The sequence below is a fragment of the Chiloscyllium plagiosum genome, unplaced genomic scaffold (assembly GCF_037043375.1).
Source record: "Chiloscyllium plagiosum isolate Xiang-an unplaced genomic scaffold, Cpla_swu_hap1 HiC_scaffold_1, whole genome shotgun sequence".
NCBI classification, from domain to species: Eukaryota; Metazoa; Chordata; class Chondrichthyes; order Orectolobiformes; family Hemiscylliidae; genus Chiloscyllium; species Chiloscyllium plagiosum.
The window spans coordinates 75,492,456-75,516,034 of NW_028270139.1; the positions used below are offsets into that span (position 1 = coordinate 75,492,456).

The 23,579-nt window shown below is 41.8% G+C and overlaps 1 protein-coding gene across 6 annotated transcripts in view; it reads right to left on the reverse strand.

Annotated features, from left to right (window-relative positions):
- lnx1 (ligand of numb-protein X 1) overlaps nt 1-23,579 on the reverse strand; it is a 217,848-nt gene that overhangs the window by 40,832 nt on the left and 153,437 nt on the right. For all 6 annotated transcript variants that reach the window (XM_043690856.2, XM_043690849.2, XM_087988144.1 and 3 more), the window contains 2 exons: nt 17,902-18,261; nt 11,796-11,924 (listed from right to left, as the gene is read on the reverse strand). In XM_043690856.2, the coding sequence (XP_043546791.2) occupies nt 11,796-11,924; nt 17,902-18,261 (489 nt within the window). The remainder of the gene's footprint in view (nt 1-11,795; nt 11,925-17,901; nt 18,262-23,579) is intronic.

Below are 23,579 nucleotides of genomic sequence, written 5' to 3' on the forward strand. Positions count from 1 at the left end.
TCATAAGACCTCACACTTGGGACAGGATTTCCAAAGGTCACTGGGGAAAAGGACTGATATGGAGGAAGGTTTTGAAATTCTACATCACCAGCCAGCTGGCTGATTACCAGCTCCAAAGAACCCTTCCAAGCCATTTCCAAGAAGTTTGTGCGAAAAAGCTGCCTGCCTGTAAGCAGTGTATAGCCAACTGAAGGAATTATCAGGCCTACAAGAGTCTTTCTCCCATTTGACTGGAATTTCCCAGTCAAAGGGCAAGATCCAATCTGGCAGCCGAGACTAAGCCAGGGAGAGGAGGTTAACTCTAATTGGGAAGCAGCCATTCGGAAGTGCCCTTTCCCTCCACTGGTGTTGGTAGCTCCACCTTGGAATGCCAATGTGCTCTACTGTCTTGGGAGTTTTCCATCTTTAATTATATAGCAAGCCCACCCACTGGCCATTAATTGTGTAACTCTCCAAAAATATAAATCAAGTGACTTTTCCCGACATAGAGTCATAGAATCATACAGCAAGGAAACAAACTTTTCGGTCCAACTTGTCCATGGTTGGATCTCATCCTCACCTTTGGACCCCAAACCCAAGCAGAAAATCCGATCCTTGGGCTCTACAAATAGCCTCAGCACTGCTAGACTAAACAATGAAAAATAAATCAAACCTAGATCCCTTTGCTGGTTATTATCCAATAATGGATGGAGCTGTGTCGAGAGGGTGTCGAAGAAAATCACTGGTCACTTATACAAACAATTCCAACAGATGTCAAGGTTTATACATCAAGACCAGCCATTTGGGAATGGTTTCCAGAGCTACTGGAATAGCAGTAATTGTTGGAGACCCTCAGGAAAAGTGGGGAGAAAAAGTAATAGAAAATTGGGAAGTAAGTAACCTCATCCATATATGAAGAAAGTACAGACACCAACTCGCAATAGACATTCTCCCAAAAGAATGACGATATTGGAGTAGTTTAATACAGAAGTGCAACCCAAGCTATAAATCATATCAGAAAAAGCTCACTGCTATCAATATTTATAAATATACATAACTAGACAAAAAAAGGCAATACTTTAATCCTGTTAAGACAGTAATCCCAATAACCTAGTTGAGCCTTCACAGTGCTGCCTCTGACAGCCGTGGTATAGAGGAATGCCCATCACATAACGTCAGTCCTCATGAGGTTTGTAAATGTGAGATTGATTACATCCAAAACTGAGTCATACCCACAAATCTGACAAAGGAACTTAACTGCTGATGAATGTAAATGATGACTGCATCCTGAAGCAGTCACTGGTGGTGCATATCAGGTTACTCCCACTTCTTGAATTATTCTGTTAAACTGGACTGATTCAGCATTCTTCACTCAACCGAAAGCATCAAGGAAAGTTGGTCACTCAATGATGGAATGGTACAACACCAAAGATGGCCTTTCAGCCCATTGTGCCTGTACCAGATCTTCAGTGGAACTATCCAAACAGTCCCACAAACTATCCAAACAGCTCTGCATTTCCCCATAGCTTTACATCTTCTCCAAGTATTTATAATTTCTCCTTTGAAAGTTGCTGCTGAATCCATTTCCACCATGCTTTCTGGTAGTGTATTCTAGATCACTACTGATCACTTTGGAAAGAAAAAGGTTTCATGGCCCTCTGGTTCTTTTGGCAATTTACATTAAACCTGTTCTCTCTGGTTAATGACACTTATACCACTGGAAAGGTATAAGGTATATACAGGTTAACAGTTAGCTCCTGTCAGACTTCACTCATTAGTATCTGTAAGACTGCCTCTGTTTGGAACTAGTCGGTCGGCAGTTAGATTTTGTGGCCACTTCATACAGCACTTCCTGTAAGCATATTTTGAATTACTAAATTAAATTACCCCTTAACCTTTCTCTGTGCTAAGAACAACTCTGGCTTCTCCAGTCTCTGGACATAATTTTTGAAGTCTGTCATTACCATACCACTCTTAAAAATCTCTTTTCTACCCTTTGCTAGGCCTCAATGTACCAAACTGTGATATCCAGAATTGGATATAATATTGGACATAATAGTCCTGCTCAGGTCTAACTAGTGTTTCAAGAAGCTTCAGCATGGCCTGCTTGTTTTTGTATACGTCATCTCTTATAATAAAAACAAGATCCCACATTTTTTTTCAAACAACCTTCTCAACTTGTCCTGTCAGTTTCAGAGATTTGTCACTCTATTCCTGTAATCCTTTAAACCTGTATGATTTTACAGTTTATATTGATCACCTATATCCCATGCCCAAATCTATTACTTCACTTTCTCTTTTTCAGTTGCTGTCTGCCCATGTCCTCCTGAGTTCAGTTACTCTCCTCCACACTCTCCACTGTATTTTCAGCTGTCATGTCATTTTAGAATTTAAACCTGTACCCTACCTAATCAAATCATTAAAATGCACATTAAAAATAAAGTTTCAAGTGAAAAAACTGTAATTCACCCAAATTTAAAACAGGAATGTGAGGGATTGACAGGTCTACAGTTGGAGCAGGGGTCATGGGGCATGTCCTCGGAAAGGTAAATAGGAATTATGGTCATTACAGTCATCAGATTTTGTGATTTTTGTTACATTTTGACTGAATGCTTCCACTCTGACTGATGCTTACTATGCGTCTGTTGTTTTTGTTGGGAACACTTATATTTTTGTTTCTGTTTGCTACCAGTATTTAACATTGCAATTTTCCAGGGCTAGCTCAGTTGGCTGGATGGCTGGTTTGTAATGCAGAGTGATGCCAACAGTGCAGGTTCAATTCCTGCACCAGCTGAGGTGATCATGAAGGTCTCCCCTTCTCAACCCTGCCCCTCACCTGAGGCATGGGTGACATTCAGTTTAAATTCACCACCGGTCATCAATCCTATGGTCCTCTGGAACTATGGTGACTTTACATTTGATTCTTGACTCTGGGCTATACAGGAGAAAGTGAGGACTGCAGATGCTGGAGATCAGAGCTGAAAATGTGTTGTTGGAAAAGCGCAGCAGGTCAGGCAGCCTGCAACACATTTTCAGCACTGGGCTATACATGTTGCTGTTTCAAGGGTAAAGAGACCTCTCTAAGAGTGCTGGGAGTTTGGGGGGCAGGGTGTGTTTCACCAAACACTATAATGATACATTGGCCATTTTACCCATCCTGAGCATGGCCTTGAATCTGCATTTACAGGAGTAAATGCCCAGTTGGGCATGGGTCTGAAATTATCCATCTTCAATGTTCCTGCCTCACGAAACAGCCTGCCGTCCAGTTGTGACGTGCATTAGAGTGGGTTTCTGAATAAGTACACCCTCTCTGCAGAACTGAAGGTTACCACAATATGAAGCTTTCATGCTCCAGAACCATTCCTAACTTGAGGTACGTGCTAATTTCAAAGTAGATGTGTTTAATATGTTGTATAAACATATGTTAGGGACAGCTCATAGTGCCATGCCAAGCAAAAAAAAAAATCGAAATTCCAACTTCAGAAGACTAACCAACACAATTATTTTTGTTTCATTCCTCACAAGCTATAATCCTTCTTAATTATTCAATTAAACCCAATTTGTGTTCAGTTTCCACTAAATTCTGTGCTATGAACAGACTTCAATCAGAAACTGTTTAGATTCCCCAAACACACCATGCAAGTTCCTCACAGCCCAGAGAAATAAACATCTATCTCTGTATTGAAACACAATCTCTGCAATAAAATCAGTTTATATCTGAATGTCTATCTAGCTGATATTATACTCTGAAGTTTTGTTTTTGAGTCAGGACCGCAGAGTCAGGACAATTCCTAACTCCACAAATCTGACACGGGTAGATTTTGGACGTTTATTTGGTGCGTGTGCATGTGCGTGCGTGTACACACATGAGTCTTATCGAATCCTGGTGGGAGAAGCTGCAAACAATGTTGCAACAGTTGGCTCTTGGGGCCTGGCTAGGCAGAAGGCTTGGCTCAATGTGTCACGTTGTCGATGTGGTGATTGAAACAAGTGAAGAGCAGAACAACCTGAGGCAGATACACCTTTAGACCATTCTATACATCATTCTATGCAAACCATAACCTGCCCTCACTCACCCTCCTGTGAAAACGATAGGTGCTATGCTCAGAGGACTGGGCATCTGAAATTAGGTCTCTGCTGCCATTTTCAGAATGATTCAGGGGCTGTCTATATTTACAAAGAAAAGTGCAGGCCTTTAAAATGAGAAATGATGCTTTGGTAGTTGGGATTCTGACCTGTTCAAAAGATTATGAAAATACAGAGGCTTAGGCCAAATATTAACCTTCCAACTTGCATAGATAAAATCCACCATCTCTGTGGGGAGATTTCTCAGGGGGTGGTAGATGGGGTCTAACTCGATGTGTTTGTTGATAGATACAGATGAAGGACACCACTTTGACTGGGACAACACACCCATCCTAGGGCAAACCAAACAAAGACACGCACGAGGATTCCTAGAAGCATGGCATTCCAACCGGAACTCTATCAACAGTGTTAGACCCCATCTATCACCCCCTGAGAAAAGAAACAGGAAGTGACTTCACCACAGGAAATAACATCACCAACCCCTAAACAAACCCAAACGTATAAATAGAAAGCAGGAATTTTCAGCATTGCTTCGCCTGAGGCCCACTGAAGATGTTACCTAGTAAGGTAGCAAAATGTCTGGAAATGAACCTTGCAGCTTAGTGATTTGAATCATGTCAATTCAAGAGGAGACAGTGGCATAATGGTAAGGTTAATAGACTAGGAATGTAGAGGCTGAGGTGAATACTTTTGGGACTTGATTCCAGTCTGGTGAATCTTCAATTCATCTAATAAATCTGGAATTGAAAGCTAAACTTGGTAATTGTGATCAGGAAACTATCATTATTTGTTGTAAAAATCCATCTCGTTCACTAAATTCCTTTAGGGAAGGAAATCTGCCTTCTTTAGCTGGCCTGATCTACATTTTTATTATCAGATAGCAGCAATGTGATCAATATGAGCTTCTGCACTTATGAACGGGTGACAAGCACTGACCTTGCTAGTGACACCCACATCCCATGAAATAATTTTTTTTATAAGAAAAGCTCTTAGTGGGCAGCTAAAACTGTCCACAACTTTGTAACAAGGTACAGTATATCAATAGAACTGCAGGGATCGCAAATAGAGGAAATTCCATTTAGAAAAATAACATCTCCTGATAACTGAAGATGTAGTTAAAGTACATAGGCTTAGCATCTACCCCTATAAGTTTAACATTCAACATCCAGCACTACTTAGTTAACTACTGTAGTGTCAGCCTAGATTATGTATTCATCCCTGTTTTGGGGAATATGAACCCATAAGCTTCTGATTCAGAATCAACACCAATGCTGTCTTGCTACAAAAACAGAAAGTGCTGGAGAAATTCAGTTAATGTTCTAAAGGGCATTTGTTTCAGATTTCCAGCATCTGCAGTTCTTTGTTTTATTACAATACTGTATCAATCTGCAAATGCTTAGGCTTCATGTGTACTCAAAATCAAAAGATTGAACAATTTCCCCAGGCATCCTTCAAGTTGGTGGACATTTTATAAAGTCAGTGGTTTAAACGTTTTCATGACTTCGCACTCATTGCAGATATTACTGAGCACCAATTATTTTATCTCCAGAATCAAATGGAATGGAAATGTGAAAATCATTTTGTAAACACTCAGTTGAAAGTTGAATAATCACTGATAAAACCCAGGCCCACAGCAGACATTGTTTATTCTGAAATACATCCGAGTACACTCCGCTACTCTTCACTGACGTTTTTATATCACCGCCTAAATCACTTTTCCGGCAACTCTAACCTCGGTAAGTACTTTCCTACGATAGACATCAGCTTTAACTGACCTTCTTGTTCTCTAGGAGATAAATATTTGCAGATATTTAGTCTAATAAGCACTTCATTACTGTATTATCCCCCAGTTGCCCCACGTTCTGAATATTTACTTTGTGTTGCCTTTGGTTAGAAGCATAGCAATTACAGAATAAAAATCCCTTCATAGATTTTCAAATTAAAATTAAATTTAGCAGTCTTTTTTCTTTGTTTTTTGTTTTTATAGGTCCTCTTGTACTAGGGACTATTCTGTTGTGAATGAAGTGTAATTTTCCTAATGTCTCTGACAGGAACAATGTAGCCCACAGAATTGCATAATTGAAACAAAACCATCTGGGGAAATGTATCTATTATTCCCAAGTGTGTGGAAATTCACACACAACTCAAAAAAGGAATTCCAGGAAAGTATAACTCAGCGTCACTGGAAAGATTCCTCCCAGGATCTGCCACTGCTACTCCATTATCACAGATTTTGTGAGAGAAGCCAAACATAATTCAATCCAAGAGGCTCAGTGTGGGGCACAGCCCCGACAGATAAATGGGAATTTCACCTTTTTTTTAAAAAAAAGGTCAGGAACCTCAGGGGTTGGATCTCCATTCTATTAGTTTGTCGCAAAGCAGACCAGATATTTAGAAATCCATTGTACTTTTGGAAGTGACAACTGATATAAATCACTAATCTAGTTTTATCCATAATCTCTTTAGGGGCATGTTTTCCTCTCATCACCACTGAAATAACAATATCCAGTCACCAAGTCATCCTTTATTTGCACACGTATAGGACAAGACACTGACCCAGCTAGCTCAGAGCCAGCTTCTAGAGTGAACAGAACCTGTTTTTATCTATCAGCTAGGACTCCCCGATTGGACTGGGTTAACAGCCTCAGTCAGGGAACTCAGATTCTATGAGATCCACCTGGCTGACACTGCACTAATCACTACATTGTCCAAGTTGCTTTACCTATGTATTCTATAAGCCTGTTGCGTGGCATTAAACATCTTTCACAAGCCAATGTACACCACATCAGCAACGTCAGCATCATCAGCCCTCTCTGTTACCTTGTCAAAAATGAACTACATCAAGTTAGTTAAACATAATTGTTCCCTCACAAAATCCATGCTGGCTCTCCCTAATTAACATGTGAAGTTATTTTTGCCCTTGATGTGATTCTTTCCCAAATGATTGTTTCTAAAAGTTTCACCCCTGGAGAAGCTAATCTGACTAGTCTGTAATTGTTAGGGTTATCTTTACAACGAGTGCACAATTGCAATCTTCCAGTCCTCTGGTTCTATCCCAGACTCTCAGGAAGATTGACAGATTATTGCTATTGCCTCAGCAATTTCCACTCTCCTTTCCTTCAGTATTCTTTGATGTATCCCAGCTAGTTCAAGTGCCTTGTCAACTCTAAGCAGCAAGAGGTGAGCCAATACCATCTCCAAATCACCACCATATGATTTCTTTTCTTTCACACCATGGCATGGGTAACATCTGTTTCTTGGTAAAGATAGATACCAAATATTCATTTACTATCTCAACTCTGCTCCCTGCCACCATTTGTAAATTCCCTTTTTGGTCCCTAATCAGTCCCTCTCCTCCTTTCACTACCTTTTAACTATTTAAGTGCCTATAGAAATCCTGGAGACTCCCTCTTTTGTTAACTACCAGTCTTACAAACATACAAACATGGAACAGATATAGGCCATTTGAGCTTTCAACCTGCTCCACTATTTAATAAGATCATGGTTGATCTGCTCGTGTTCCAAGTTCCACATTCCCATCTATCCAGATAACCACCGAGTCTGCTGTTCAACGAGAATTTATTCAACTTTGTCTTAAAAACATTCATTGACACCACCTCCACCATCTTCTGAGGTGGAGAGTTCCAAACTCTTACAACTCACTTAAAACAAAACCTCTTTGTCCTAAAAGGATGGTCCTAATTTGGAAATTGTCTCTCCTGGATTTGCAATCACTCATGACAGGGAGAAAGTGAGGACTGCAGATGCTGGAGATCAGAGCTGAAAAATATGTTGCTGGAAAAGCGCAGCACGTCAGGCAGCATTCAAGGAGCAGGAGAATCGACGTTTCGGGCATAAGCCCTTCTTCAGGAATGAGGAAGGTGTGCTAAGCAGGCTAAGATAAAAGGTAGGGAGGAGGGACTTGGGGGAGGGGCGTTGGGAATGCGATAGATGGAAGGTGGTTAAGGTGAGGGTGATAGGCTGGAGAGGGGGTGGTGGCGGAGAGGTCGGGAAGAAGATTGCAGGTCAAGAAGGCGGTGCTGAGTCTGAGGGTTGGGAACTGAGAAAAGGTGGGGGGAGGGGAAATGAGGAAGCTGGAGAAATCTGCATTCATCCCTTGTGGTTGGAGGGTTCCTAGGCGGAAGATGAGGCACTCTTCCTCCAGGCATCGTGTTGCCATGGTCTGGCGATGAAGGAGGCCAAGGACCTGCATGTCCTTGGCGGAATGGGAGGGGGAGTTAAAGTGTTCAGCCATGGGGCGGTTGGGTTGGTTGGTGCGGATGTCCCTGAGGTGTTCTCTGAAACGTTCCGTAAGTAGGCGGCCTGTCTCCCCAATGTAGAGGAGGCCACATCGGGTGCAGCAGATGCAGTAAATGATGTGTGTGGAGGTGCAGATGAATTTGTGATGGATATGGAAGGATCCCTTGGGGGCTTGGAGGGAAGTAAGGGGGCAGGGAGGTGTGGGCGCAGATTTTGCATTTCTTGCGGTTGCAGGGGAAGGTGCCAGGAGTGGAGGTTGGGTTGGTGGGGGGTGTGGACCTGACGAGGGAGTATTGGAGGGAGTGGTCCTTCCGGAACGCTGATAGGGGAGGGGAGGGAAATATATCCTTGGTAGTGGGGTCTGTTTGGAGGTGGCGGAAATGAAGAAGGATGATACGACGTATCTGGAGGTTGGTGGGGTGGTAGATGAGGACTAGTGGGGTTCTATCCTGGTGGTGATTGGAGGGGTGGGGTTCAAGGGCGGAGGAGCTGGAAGTGGAGGAGATGCAGTGGATCACTCATGACAGTAAACATCCTTTTCATGTTCACCTTGTCAAGATCATTACAAACTTCAAAACTACAAAACCCCCCTCTTGCTACTAAGTTGTGGTGAAACCAAACGCAGCCTGTCCAATATTTCCCCATAAAGACAACCTGCTCATTCCATGTCTCAATCTGGTAAATCTCCTCTGATTCACCTCCAAACCAATTAAATCCCTAATTGAATATGGAGACTGAAACTGCGCACAGTATGAGAGATGTGGTCTCATCAATGCATTGTATATTGAGGCATACCATCTTTAAGTTCAACTCCTCTCATATTAAAGGAAAGCATTCCACTCGCTTTCTTAATCACGTGCTGTACCTGCTTACTAACTGCTTGGGACTTATGTACTAAAATACCTAAATCGCTCTACAGCTTGGAAATCTGCAGTCAATCTCTGATTAAATAATGTTTTTTAAAATTCTTCCTGCCAAAGCAAACAACTTCACATTTCCCCACATCTTCTCATTATACTCCAACTGTCAGATTTTTGCCTACTTACTAAACGTATCTGTATCCATCTGCATCTTTATCATGCCACCTTCACAATATATTTTCCTACCTATCTACATCATCTGCCAATTTCGCAAACCATATCATTAAATCAATGATAAAATTTATAAGAAGTTGGGACCATCACAGACTCCTGAAGGATCCATTCAAACACCCACTTATACATACATTCTGTTTAATGCTAGCCAACCAATTTTCTATCCACAATAGTATACTACCTTCTACATCATGAGTTTCTACTCCACAGAATAACCTTTCATGTGGAAGGTGGACATCAAAGTACATTATATACAGGCTTCACTTTATCCACAGAACATATTATTCCTTCAACAAATTCCAAAAAATTGTTTAAACATTATTTCCCTTTTACAAAACCATTTGTACCATCCTGATTTCCTTGAGCTATTCCAAGTGCCCAGTCAAAATCTGCTTAATGATCAATTCTAAACCTCCCCCATGACAGATGTCAAATTAACTGGCCTAGAGTTTGCTGCTTCTCTTCTTGAATAGAATAATTATATCTCCTCATTTCCAGTCTGTTGGAATTTTGCCAGAATCTAACAAATTTTGCAAAATTATCAACATATCTTCTACTTCATTTGCCATCTCTTTTATGACCCTATCTGGACTTGGAGGCTTCTGTGCCCTCAGCTCCATCAGTTTACTCAGTATCTGGTGATTGAAATTTCATTAAGTTTCTCTCCCCTTTCCACCTCCTAATTCGCAGTTGTTACTGGGAATATTTTCTATCCTCTAAAATGAACACTAAAACAAAATAAGTATTAGTTATACCTGTCATTTCTTTATTTATCTATTATTAATTCACCATTCTCCCCTTCTCGAAAACCAACACTCACTTTACTTACTGTGTTATTTTTTAAGCATCTATAGAAACTCATGCTATCTGATTTTACATTTTTCATTAGTTTCCTCTTGTGTTATAATTTATTTGTCCTAATTAAACTTTTAGTCATTCTCTATCATTCTTTGTACCTTGGTGCTCATTCCTTCAGTTTGATGCTTTCCTTAAACTTCCTGAGTTAAGCACAGATTTTTTTCACAATCCCTCTTTGCTACTCTTACTTGCTTTCATCTTCCTCTGATGATTTTATATTTAGCTTCATTCTCAGTTGTATCCTTGTAAGTGGGAATAGAAGAGAAATGGACCCTGTTACAAGTCCAATGAGAGTACTTTTCTGGCCCCGATGAAAACAGGGAAGAACAATGTCTGTTCCAGTATTACTAATATTAAAATATAGGATGTACTAAGGCTCACTATGTAACATTCTGAAGTGACTTGACAGCACACTCACTCTAAGTTGGACATTTAGAACACTGGGGCACTCTCTCAGGATATGGATTTAGTTAGGATTGAGATGAGCTAAGTTATGGTGAACCCTTTGAAATTCTATATCCCAGAGGCTTGTGAATACTCAGTGAATATATTCAAGTCTGAAATGGAGAGATGTTTGATCTGTGGATAAATTAACAGATCTGAGGACAGAGGGAAAATGGTGTTCAAGCAGAAGATAAATCTTGATCATACTGAATGGTGAAGCAGGGTCAAAGGTCAGATGGTTTATTCTTGCTCTTTTCTTCTGCAACACCTCAGTAGGTGCAGTATAATAGAATATCATGATGCAAAACATCCTCAACAGCACTTCTCTATCATGGAAAGTGGCGATGAGACCACCATCTGTTGCCCATTTCAAGCTGCCTTTTAACTGAGTGTCTTGATAAGGCATTTCATAGGGCATGGTAAAAGCCAACACATTGCTGTGGGTCTGGAGTTACATGTACACCAAACTGGGTAATGACAGCAGATTTCTATAAAGTGTTTGTGAACCAGATGGGTTTTTATGACAATTGAAGATAGTCATCATGGTCAACATTTTACTGAGTCTTTCAAATACTGATTCTGTCAATTAAATTCCACCAGCCATTTTGCTGGGATTTGAACATCCCTCCCCAAAACATTGGTGTGGGTGTCTGAATGATTGTGCATTCAATGTCACCGAACCACTCATCTATCTGGAATAACGTTTGGCACAGTGCATTACCTTGGCAGTTCATAAGGAGGAAACTTGATGACCTTTCTGGAACATAGCTTCTCCAGTTGTCTATCCATTGACTTAAATGGAAAGCCAGATTCTGTTACAGATGTGCAATCCTGACCAAGGGTGCCATCTACATCCTGCCAAACATGGCTTTATCTCCAAACACTGAAAAAAAGAAATCTGATCCTTTGTCCTAGATGGCACTGATTCCATTACTAATGCTTTCTTCTCAATATATAACCTATTTGATTTGATGATGCAAGGTATATTTCAGTTGCCATTATACAGTATAGTAACAAGTCAATTCAATGATTCCAACATTATCATGATGTGCTATAAGATATCCCTGCCCTTACCTTGTTGTGTCTGTTTCTTACTGCAGGGCTGACTTGAATGCTGCTGTTCCAGGCACTCTCTTGCAAGATATCAGGGGTCTGTTCCCGGGTCTTTCGTGATACAACAAAATGAACTCGATCCTCGCTTACCTAAATTATAATGTGCAAATATAAATCAAATGGAATGGGAATTAGCAAACAAATTCTACACCAAAATTTCCATGTATCACCTTCAAGTAAAGAAATAGAACCTACCGAACATCAGTATAAAATGGGATTGCTCAAGTTCTATTTACATGTTCAAAAATTTAAATATATTAGCTCCGACACACTGCTGACAGCAAATTTATTGTGATATTTCACTTCTAAAACTATAGTTACAATATGGTGATTTACTGCTGTTTCCACATTTGGAAGTCAGCCCAAATTATTTGACAAAAGCCAAAATAATTGAACCATGCTGAAATTGATATATTTGATTAAAAAATAATTATAAAATGAATACAAAAAATTAATCAGAAAGTGGGCAAGATAGCTCAGACCTCACAAGAAAACAAAATTATTTACAAAGAGTCTGAACATATGAAGCATCTCCACATTTTAATCAGAAATCAGTGAAACTATCATTTATAAGTCTTTTGAACAATCAATCTGGTAGATGAGATACTTCTGAAAAAAAACCATTAAACATTATATTTTAAAAATATTGCGCATCATAAATTCTGTTTTAAATTTTCTGTTGTTAAACTTTAAAAGGATTTTATCTGCTTCAATAGATCAATTACCAACAAATCCCCAATTTCTAAAGCCACTTTCTAAAGTAATCCATTCCTACCTTTTAAATAGATCCTGATGGTTCAGTCAAATGAATTACTACTGAGTAATGTAACAAGAGTATAATAAAATTGAATTGATGGCTAGACTCAGGAGCTGTAAAGCAGATCTATGTCAGGTCAATGATTTTCTTTGCTGTGCAGTTACTTGAGTAGAGGTGAGTAAAAGTTAACAACTCTTACAATTTGAGCTTTTTATATAAAAAAAAGCATTGCAGCCTAACTTAACTTGCCAAGTAAACAAAATTGCAAACAACAAAAAAATTGGAACTGTGCAGATTAATACGTGGACTTGGGCAGTATGTGTTTATATTGCAAAGCTAATCTCAATAATTAAAATGACAGCATCTGCTTTGAGTCTGTTCAGTATCAAAACTTTAAAGAGGTTTTCTTTTTGGATAATTGTTGACTGGCTTGGAATAGCTTAATATGAAGGCTCAGATAGCGGTTATGAACAGTTTTGAAGATTAAATTTGATCATTACGCAATTTGCCTAATTAAGGAGCCAGTTTATAGTACACCATCTAGGTTTCCTTCATGACAGACAGGTGAAGAAAATAAGAGCCCATAGGTCACAAAACAAAGTGGTATGCTGTATCCAAAACTGGCTGAGGCACAAAGCAGAGAGTGAAAGTCTGTTTCTGTTAGCATTCCACAGGGCTCAGTGTTGGGGCCCTTGCTGTTTATGGTGTACATTAATAATTTGGACACAAATGAAGGGGGCATGATCATTGGCAGGTGACACGGTTTGTGGTAAATAGTGAGGAGGATATCAACAGATTAGTCAGGGAGGCACAGCAGTGATAAATGGAATTCAAATAAGAGAAGTGTGAGGTAATGTACTTGGGGACGGCTAACAAAGCAAAAGATTACGCTCTGAACAGGAGGACCATGGAAAGTACTGAAGATCAGAGGGACCTGGGTCTGCATATCCTTCAATTCCTGAAGTAGCAGGGCAGGTGGATAAGAAGTCATATGGAATACATGCCTTTAAGGGCTGATTCACAGAATATAAGAGCAAGAAAGTTATGTTAGAGTGGATAAAATGCTGGTAAGGTTCAAACTGGGGTACTGTGTGTAGTTCTGGTCACCACATTATAGGATGTGATTGTACTAAAGGAGGGTGCAGAAGAGATTTACCAGGATGCTACCTGGGCTGGAGGGTCTGAGTTACGCGGAAAGATTGCATAAGCTGGTGTTGTTTTATTTGGAGCAATGAAGGTTGAGGGGGGGACCTGATGGAGGTGTATAAGTTTATGAAGGGCATGAATAGGAAGGCACTTGTTTTTTTTTATTAGTAGAGAGAGTCAATAACCAGCAAACATGGATTCAAGATACGAATTATTTTCATTCAGATGGGTCTGAGGGTCTGGAACTTACTGCCTGAAAGAATGGTTAAGGCAGAAACTCTCATCAGATTTAGGCAACATTTACATATTTACCTGTGTTGCCATAGTCACCAGCACTATGGGCCAAAAGCTGGAACATGGGATTACTGTAGTTAGATCTTTGTTGACCAATGCGAGCACAATAGGCCAAATGGCCTCCTCTGTGCTCTAAATTTCTGGGAGTCCATAAAAACTTAAAAAGCTCATTTAAAGAAGATGTGCAATTTATCCTGAATGTCTATGTTCACCTACAGCAGGTACCTATTTCAATGCTAAATCTCTCCAATAATAACTGTCATTCCTACAGAAAGCCAGTGACTTTTGACTGTGCTTAATAAGGCGCTCCAACTGGAGCTCCTCTACTCCTTCTATTTATTTCTCATTTCCTTCTCTTTTTTTGCCACTTCTTGGTGTTCAGCTCCTCCTTGGTGGGTCCCAGCCTGGACTCCTGCGGCTCGTGGATGGGTCCCGGCCTGGTGTCTCCATGACACGTAGCAGAGCCCGGCCCGGCCTCTCCATGGCGCGTGGCGGAGCCCGGCCAGGCCCGGTCTCTCCGTGGCGCGTGGCGGAGACCGGCCAGGCCCGGTCTCTCCGTGGCGCGTGGCGGAGCCCGGCCAGGCCCGGTCTCTCCGTGGCGCGTGGCGGAGCCCGGCCAGGCCCGGTCTCTCCGTGGCGCGTGCCGGAGCCCGGCCAGGCCCGGTCTCTCCGTGGCGCGTGCCGGAGCCCGGCCCGGTCTCTCCGTGGCGCGTGCCGGAGCCCGGCCCGGTCTCTCCGTGGCGCGTGCCGGAGCCCGGCCCGGTCTCTCCGTGGCGCGTGGCGGAGCCCGGCCCGGTCTCTCCGTGGCGCGTGGCGGAGCCCGGCCCGGTCTCTCCGTGGCGCGTGGCGGAGCCCGGCCCGGTCTCTCCGTGGCGCGTGGCGGAGCCCGGCCCGGTCTCTCCGTGGCGCGTGGCGGAGCCCGGCCCGGTCTCTCCGTGGCGCGTGGCGGAGCCCAGCCCGGTCTCTCTGTGGCTCTCACCCTGACCTCTTGCCAGTATGTCAGCCTGGCCTCTCAGCCGTATATTGGCCGGTCTCTTGGCGGCTCATGGCAGTGTCTCGGCCTGTGAGTGGATCGTGCCCGGGCTTGTTCCTGAGGTACCGGGGGAGATCAGAGAGATGGCAGTTCCAGCAGCAGTGACAGGAACAGACAGCTGAGGTCTCCCAAACAACGAGATAAGCAGAGGACTGATCAAAGATTGTTGAATTTTTAACTTATTTCTTTATTCTCCTAGCTTAAACTAAGAAAGACTTTAATGTTAGCTATTACCATATTTCTTTTTTTAAAATATTCTATGAAATAATGCTTATCTTTTTAACTCTTGTTTCTCTTACAACATTGTACCCAAGTGTTTTTGTATCTAGGTGCCTAAGATAGTTCCGTGTGTGGCAACCTAATACACTTTTCACTGTACTCCTGTACTTGAGTATCTGTGACAATAAAATCTAAAATCTAAATTTAAATCTAAGACTGTACACATGCAACTGCTTTCAGGACCAAATGTTTTGTCCTAATTTCAAGGTCTAAGCAGGTGGCAGCCTTGTTCAGGTCTCTGATATTGATACCTGCACAAGTATCAAAACCATTACATTGTGGTCTAACAGCTGTAGATCCATCTGCCCTTTCTTATTATCTCACTGAAATCTCTGCTGCCTAGTCAATATGAAGGTTAACTGCCCAGTTTCAACAGGAAAGACATTCACGTAATACATGCAATGTTTATGGTTAAGTGTAACAAGGAGACTGATGTTCAGGAGATAGCTAAATAGTGTTGACAGCTGTCCATTCATCAACATTACTGTCAATATTTGAATGATTAAATCGGTTTTGATTCCAACCCTTCTCTCCGGTCATCTGCCATTTTCATCCCTCTCCTCAAAAATGCAACCTCTGATTGAACACAGAACATAGAACATAGAACAATACAGCACAGAACAGGCCCTTCGGCCCACGATGTTGTGCCGAACATTTGTCCTAGCTTAAGCACCCATCCATGTACCTATCCAATTGCCGCTTAAAGGTCACCAAAGATTCTGACTCTACCACTCCCACAGGCAGCGCATTCCATGCCCCCACCACTCTCTGGGTAAAGAACCCACCCCTGACATCTCCCCTATACCTTCCACCCTTCACCTTAAATTTATGTCCCCTTGTAACACTCTGTTGCACCCGGGAGAAAAGTTTCTGACTGTCTACTCTATCTATTCCTCTGATCATCTTATAAACCTCTATCAAGTCACCTCTCATCCTTCGCCGTTCCAACGAGAAAAGGCCTAGCACTCTCAACCTATCCTCGTACGACCTATTCTCCATTCCAGGCAACATCCTGGTAAATCTTCTCTGCACCCTCTCCAAAGCTTCCACATCTTTCCTAAAGTGAGGCGACCAGAACTGCACACAGTACTCCAAATGTGGCCTAACCAAAGTCCTGTACAGTTGCAACATCACTTCACGACTCTTGAATTCAATCCCTCTGCATCATCCTTGCAAACTATTGCATGTCCAATTTTCCTGGAACTCTTCATTGATTCTCTCCGATCAGGTTTCCTGCTGCCACAGTATGGAAAACCCTCATATCAAAGTCTAAATGTTATGTCCTCATCCATCTTGACTATGGATGGCACGGTGGCACAGTGGTTAGCACTGCTGCCTCACAGCGCCAGAGACCCGGGTTCAATTCCCGCCTCAGGCGACTGACTGTGTGGAGTTTGCACGTTCTCCCCGTGTCTGCGTGGGTTTCCTCCGGGTGCTCCGGTTTCCTCCCACATCACAAAGATGTGCAGGGTCAGGTGAATTGGCCATGCTAAATTGCCCGTAGTGCTAGGTAAGGGGTAAATGTAGGGGTATGGGTGGGTTTCGCTTCGGCGGGTCGGTGTGGACTTGTTGGGCCGAAGGGCCTGTTTCCACACTGTAATCTAATCTAATCTAATCTAATCTAAAAATTCTGCAGCCAAGGGCATGGTTGATCACACCATCCTTACCCAACAACTCTGCCATCCAATTGTCAGGTACTGATTTCATCTAGTTCTGTTCTTTGCAATCTAATCACAGACAAAGAGTCTCTTTACATTGGTTTTGATCCTTGTTTTAAATTGTTCAACTGTTTAGTGGCTTTAATCCTACCTTACCCTTTCCATTGACGCTACCTAATCTGTCCAATGTTTCCAAGATTTCAATTTATTATGTGAGGCAACTGTTGGCTCTCTTATCAAATCATTAATAACAGAGGCATTAGCCTTATGTAGTGTGTTTCATTACATTAGGACTTCCCAAAAGACCAAACAGGGAATGCACTACTGCTGTAACCGAGGCAAAAACAACAGTTGATTTACAAATCTCAAAGGCCAACAACAGGATTCAGATAAGTTAACAAATAATCTATTTGTTTTAAATGGTTTTACTTGCGGCAAGTCAAGACATTCAGGGGAACTTACTAGACCCCTTCAAAAACAACCACAGGACATTTTCCATTCACCTATGAGGTCAACACTTGAAATGATTAATCTAAAAGAAAGTACCTCTGACAGTGCAGCACTGCCTCAGTATCATCTTTGAAACTGAAACCATGGCCTTCAGATTCACACAAAGAATGCTAACTACGAATCAGATGCAAGACCATGTTATTCCCAAGTTCATCGAAATCATCTCACTTAAATCAGAATGACTTATTACAGACAAATCTTAGGACATTTAAAAAAAATGTGTTGAATTAGCAACTACAAACCAACCTTTCATGTGAGTTATTGACTATTACTATGCAAAACCGAGCAAGGTCCAGCTAGTTCACCTTCTACTATCCTGGATGACATTCCTAGCTTTGCAGTAAATGATCGGTCACAGCAGCTATAAATAATTGTGTTAATTAAACTAACCTGTATGTAATGTGCTGCAACTTCTGGAGACACACGGCGGAGGTCATGTCCGTTGACAGCCAACACTCTGTCGTTCACCTGGAGCTGGCCATCTTGGGCTGCTAGGCCTCCGTCAAGTAAGCTACAGATAAAAACCCCAGCTTCGTCAGCCCTGCGGACCAGCTTTATTCCCAGAGGTTGATCAGCACTCTTATGGAGAATAACGTGGAAGCTGTCATCTCGAGAGCAGTTACGATCAATGATGCTTCTGCACTTAAACAGCTGTTCCCTGAGCACACTCAGCAGCAGGATATGGCAGGGCTGTTTTAATATTGCTAGGGCATAGTTGTGAGGGACGTTGCTCAGGTCAGTACCATTTACCTGGTGGAAAAAAAGGGGAAAAATCAATTAAGATGTGGAAACCTGAGAAAATGTTATCCACAGCACATTGGTGGCAAGCTGGAGCTAATGTATAAATGGAGTGATAGTAATAAAATGTGTGGGAAGTGTTTCAAAAGCTGTATGTAAAATTAACAGGATATGCATTCAAATATGCACATTGAGAAAATGTACCAACTGTAACAGGGGTCCTGGTCTCTCAGTCAGCACCTTGGTAGAAGTGTGCATAACTAATCACAAGTCCAAGCCTGCCTTTGGCTTTTTGCTTCGAACTACACTATGCAGCCTGAAAGCAGTCCCATATGAAAAAGGCAAGGGGCAGAGGTGCTGGGATCAAACCCCTGACTAGATCAGCAATGGAAGGAATATCGTTCAAAATCCAACAGCCTTCCAGTGTTGCATTAGAAACATTTCATAATTTTTTCACAATTATGACCCACAAAGAAATATGCAGAGATGGAAAGGGAAGGGGTAAGAAGCATTGTCAACACGTGACATTAAATAAATACAACATTCACCACCACAATCTCCTAATCAAGACTAAATATGTTCAAGACACTGGCATCTTACAAGTGGGTCCAACTCAATTAAAATTCCCTCGGGGGAGGACCTATTCAGAGAACTCTGTGACATGGCAGAACCAAAATGAGGCTATGATCTCGTTCTCTCATAAGAATGAAATATACTGCTTATATAGATATCTGTAGGTGGCCCCAAACTCTTAGTATTAACTTTAAGAGGAAGCCTACAGAAATAGTGGCAATAGTGGTTTGTCATTTTGATGGTTTCTGTTGACCTTCCACCAATTTGACAATAGCCAGGCAGGATAACTATAGCAGAAGTTCTGGGTGATTATACATTTAGCTTCCTCAGGTTATTCCTAAGTATTTCCCAGCCAGTTGATTACTTTTTACATATAGGCTCGAATATTCACCTGGGTGCAGATGCACAGATTGCTGTGTGAATGGCCACACTTTGATATTTTTTGGGAGGAAATCAGATTCCCTCCATATTCTCCGTATTCTCCCAGCATGCCATCTCTTTTTGTGGCTTGAAAATACACCCCTATCCACCCACTCCACTGAGGTCAGTCTCAATTTTAAAGTAGGAATAAAAATTAATTTCTCCTCTCATACTATTTTTTATCTGGCTTTGAAAGTCCATTAAAAGCATGTCAGGTTTTAGATTTTGGGCAAAAAATGGAAAGCCTACTTTGGAATTTGGAGCATTCTAAAAGCTACATGTAAAACGTTTCTCTCCCATTCCCTTGTAGATGCCTGTTTTATCACTGAAGCTTTTGTTATGGTAGTTGCTGTAAAATGAATGCTTGCCTTGGTTTCAAAAGCTTCGGCTCAACAGGTGGTCTTGAAACTATTGAAATCTTTAGGAGCACATAAGAATCAGAATGAGCCTTGGATAAAATTTCTTGTTTGTTTATAAACCCAACTAGCACTTACAGGATCATAAACTCCTTTTTCCTTTTATGGAGGATATTGAAGCAGTACAGAGTAAGTATGGGGGTAGACAGCAGAATTGAGGGAGGTGAGAGGGGAGGTTAAAGGACCTTGAAACAATTAAAAACAAAATACTTTGGAAGCTGGAAATCTAAAATAAAAACGAAGTGCTGGAGAAATTCCGCAAGTTTAGCAGCACATGTGGAGACAGAAACAGAGTTAACGTTTCAAATTCAGTACAGCAGACATCCAAAGAAGATTCATTGGACTCCAAACTTTAACACTGCTTCACTCTCCACAGACGCTGCCAGACCTGCCTTTAAACAATATTGAGTGCATGGCCCATGTGCTGGACAACTGAGGTGGACCTTCTAACTGATGCACCCTCACATACACGCTCACACTTCACTGCAGATTGTAAAGTGTGGTTTTAGTCTGTCCTTTGTGTATAAAGATTAAAATGGCATGTGAAATCACTCATGGATCAGGAGTACAGGTCAGGTTTTCTGAAGCCCGGATGAAGATTTGTCCTAAAGTTACTCTCGTTGCAAAGCTGGCTACACAATCCAATTTACCCTCAGCGAGATCCCAAAAATAACAATGGGATGAACAACCAGCTAAGTAATCCATGTTAGTGGCATTCTTGGAAGATTTGTGCGTAGAAACGTGAGTACAGTAATTGCACAACTCTCAACGCCCCTTTCATTTCTTGACTGTTATCTGCCTCGCAATGCAAGCAGGAAGAGAATGAATTACTCCTGGCACAAAATCAAAACTGTTTAGGTCTGGAACATGTCAAGGTACGACCCAGCTTAATCACAAGAACAAGTCCTTCACTTTAGGAAGTCTCCACATTTACTCCTTCCAATTATACAGCATGGGGGAGTAGCACAGTAGAGAAATCATTTGCAGGAGTATATGAAGAAGGGGAAAGCACATGTGAAAAACGATTTTAAAAACATATTCAACATTTCCATTGTTATTTTCAACAAAGAAACAATGTATCACATTAAAACTTTTCAGACACTGACTTCCTTCTGAAGTGAGTGTTTCTTCAATGAACAGTAGTTAGAGAGAATGTTTATTCAAACAAAAAGTCTAATTGAACATGAGGACTGTCTTCAGTCATGTCCAAGTAAGCCTGTTTCCTCTCAACTTTTTTTGTGCTATAATACGGCCTGGAGTAAACAACACATTAATGATGTGCTGCATCCCACAAAACACAAAGAATCAAACAACAGCATCATGGAATGCTGACAGGACAAGCGGAGGTCATTTTAGTCTATTGAATGAATGCAAGAATAATATTTGCTAGTCCCACTCCACTGCCCTTTCCCCACAGTTCTATAGTTTGACCTTTCTAGTTGTTAACACATTTTATCAGCCTGCCTATGTCTATCATTGTCTTTGCACTGTTTCCAAATTTTAAGTCATCCACAAATTAAGAAATGAGGTCTCATATATCCAAGTGCAATATCCATCAAGAGTAGTACTATGCTCTGACTGACCCCTAAAGAAAATTACTATTTTATGAACTGCAGGAAGGGACGTACAAAGAGAAATGTTTATTGGAGAGTAGAAGTTGTTAAAATAATGTTCACTGTCAGTGAAATATTAGTTTGCTCCTTGGTTTCATATCTGCTTCCAGGAAATGGTAACGTTCAGTAAAAATTTTCCTTCTTACTCATTGCTCCCTGGAGGATTAAAAAAATTCATTACAATTACGCATTCAGCCTGGGACTGTAGTTGTCCTCATGACCCTCAACTATGGCTTTGAATTTTGTTACGATGTCTAACAAAGTGAGATTGTACCAAAAGAGTGTTTTGGTCTGAAACATGAAGGTACCTTTTACAATCCTGTCTATTCTCCTACACACTGGATCTCTGCAAACTTTCTTTGCTGCCTAATGTTAAACTTACTAAAGGCACCAGCAATGCCCAGCCACCTCAAGGTCAAGAATATGTAAATCTTCAAGGCCAAACAGATGATTAACAAATGTAACAAAGTGCCAGGAAGAATCTTGACCCGAAAAGGATTTTGAAAATTTGCATTATGCTAAAACAAAATCCGGATGCGGATTTCATGGATTGTACAACTGTAGATGGTGTGGTGCTGGAAAAGCACAGCAGGCCAGGCAGCATCCGAGGAGCAGGAGAACTGGTAATCCTGATCAAGGGCTTTTGCTCAAAACATTGATTCTCCTGCTCCCTTGGATGCTGCCTGACCTGCTGTGCTTTTCCAGCACCACTCTCTCGAGTCTAATCCGCAGCCCTCACTTTTGCCCAACTGTAGGTGTTGTATATCCAAATGTTTCGACTGCGCTGCATTTAGAGGCCAGACTCTCATTCTTTCTCTACTGCACAGATACGTTAGTTTGACCTCAGAGGATTTTGCTGCCCATGTATGTTACAGATGTTGACCAAACAAAATTCTGGTGCTGGAGTATGAAACTGAAGTTGTCTTCCAGCAGCAGGGAGATGCAATAGGATAGTGGGTTAGGAGGTGATGTACTTTTATTACTGATATTACTGATGCCCACATTGCATTTGTTAAGGCTGGTGATAGACAATATTGAAAAAAATATTGAATGAAGATAGCTTTGGAAGGGAAATTTCTGAAATGTCCAATACAGAAGTTAGGTAAAAACAATGACTGCAGATGCTGGAAACCAGATTCTGGATTAGTGGTGCTGGAAGAGCACAGCAGTTCAGGCAGCATCCGAGAGCAGTAAAATCGACGTTTCGGGCAAAAGCCCTTCATCAGGAATACAGGCAGAGAGCCTGAGGGGTGGAGAAATAAGTGAGAGGAGGGTGGGGGTAGGGAGAAAGTAGCATAAAGTGCAATAGGTGAGTGGGGGAGGGGATGAAGGTGATAGGTCAGGTGGGGGGGGGAAAGAGGGTGGAGTGGATAGGTGGAAAAGAAGATAGGCAGGTAGGACAAGTCACGGGGACAGTGCTGAGCTGGAAGTTTGGAACTGGGGTGAGGTGGGGGAAGGGGAAATGAGGAAACTGTTGAAGTCCACATTGATGCCCTGGGCTCCAATTTTGCCCTTTCTTTCTCAACATCTCTATGGCCATTTTCATAGATAGATTACCATTCAATATTATAAGTTCAGTGACTCTGATTACACTCCTCCCTCCCCATTTCCTGAATGAACTATATTCCATTTTCCCAATTTATCTTTGTTCTGTTCTATTGGGCTTTACCTTCCACAACATCCTGGTTTGCTCCTCAACTGCACTGAACATCCCAAGCCATCTCCTTCCCAATAGGGGCAGCATGGTAGCAAGGATCCAGGATCGATTCTCGGCTTGGGTGACTGTCTGTGGGGAGTTTGCACATCCTCCACGTGTCTGTCCCCAGGTTTCTTCCAGGTGCTCTGGTTTCTTCCCACAGTCCAAAGATGTAGTTAGCTGGATTGGCTACGATAAGTTACCCAGGATATGCAAGCTAAACTGGATTAGCCATGGAATATGTGGGGTTATGGGGATAGGCTGGGGGTCTACGTCTGGGTGGGATGCCCTTCCAAGGGTTATTGCAGAACTCGAAGGTCCGAATGGTCTCTTTTCACACTGTAGGGTTTCTGTAATTTGATGAACAGTATCTTTGTATATACCTTTGGAAATGCAACACACAAATCAAAAATTGGGAATTCTGAAGCAATTATCCTATCTTCTCAATGCTTGTCCATCACCTACATTGCACAGGGCATGAGTGTGATGGAATACTCTCCATTTGCCTGAACAGATAAGGCCCGAATAACATTTGACTGACAACCACCCAATACCCCTAAGAAATGAGTACCATTTACAGGATACACTGCCTGCACACTGAATGCACCAAGG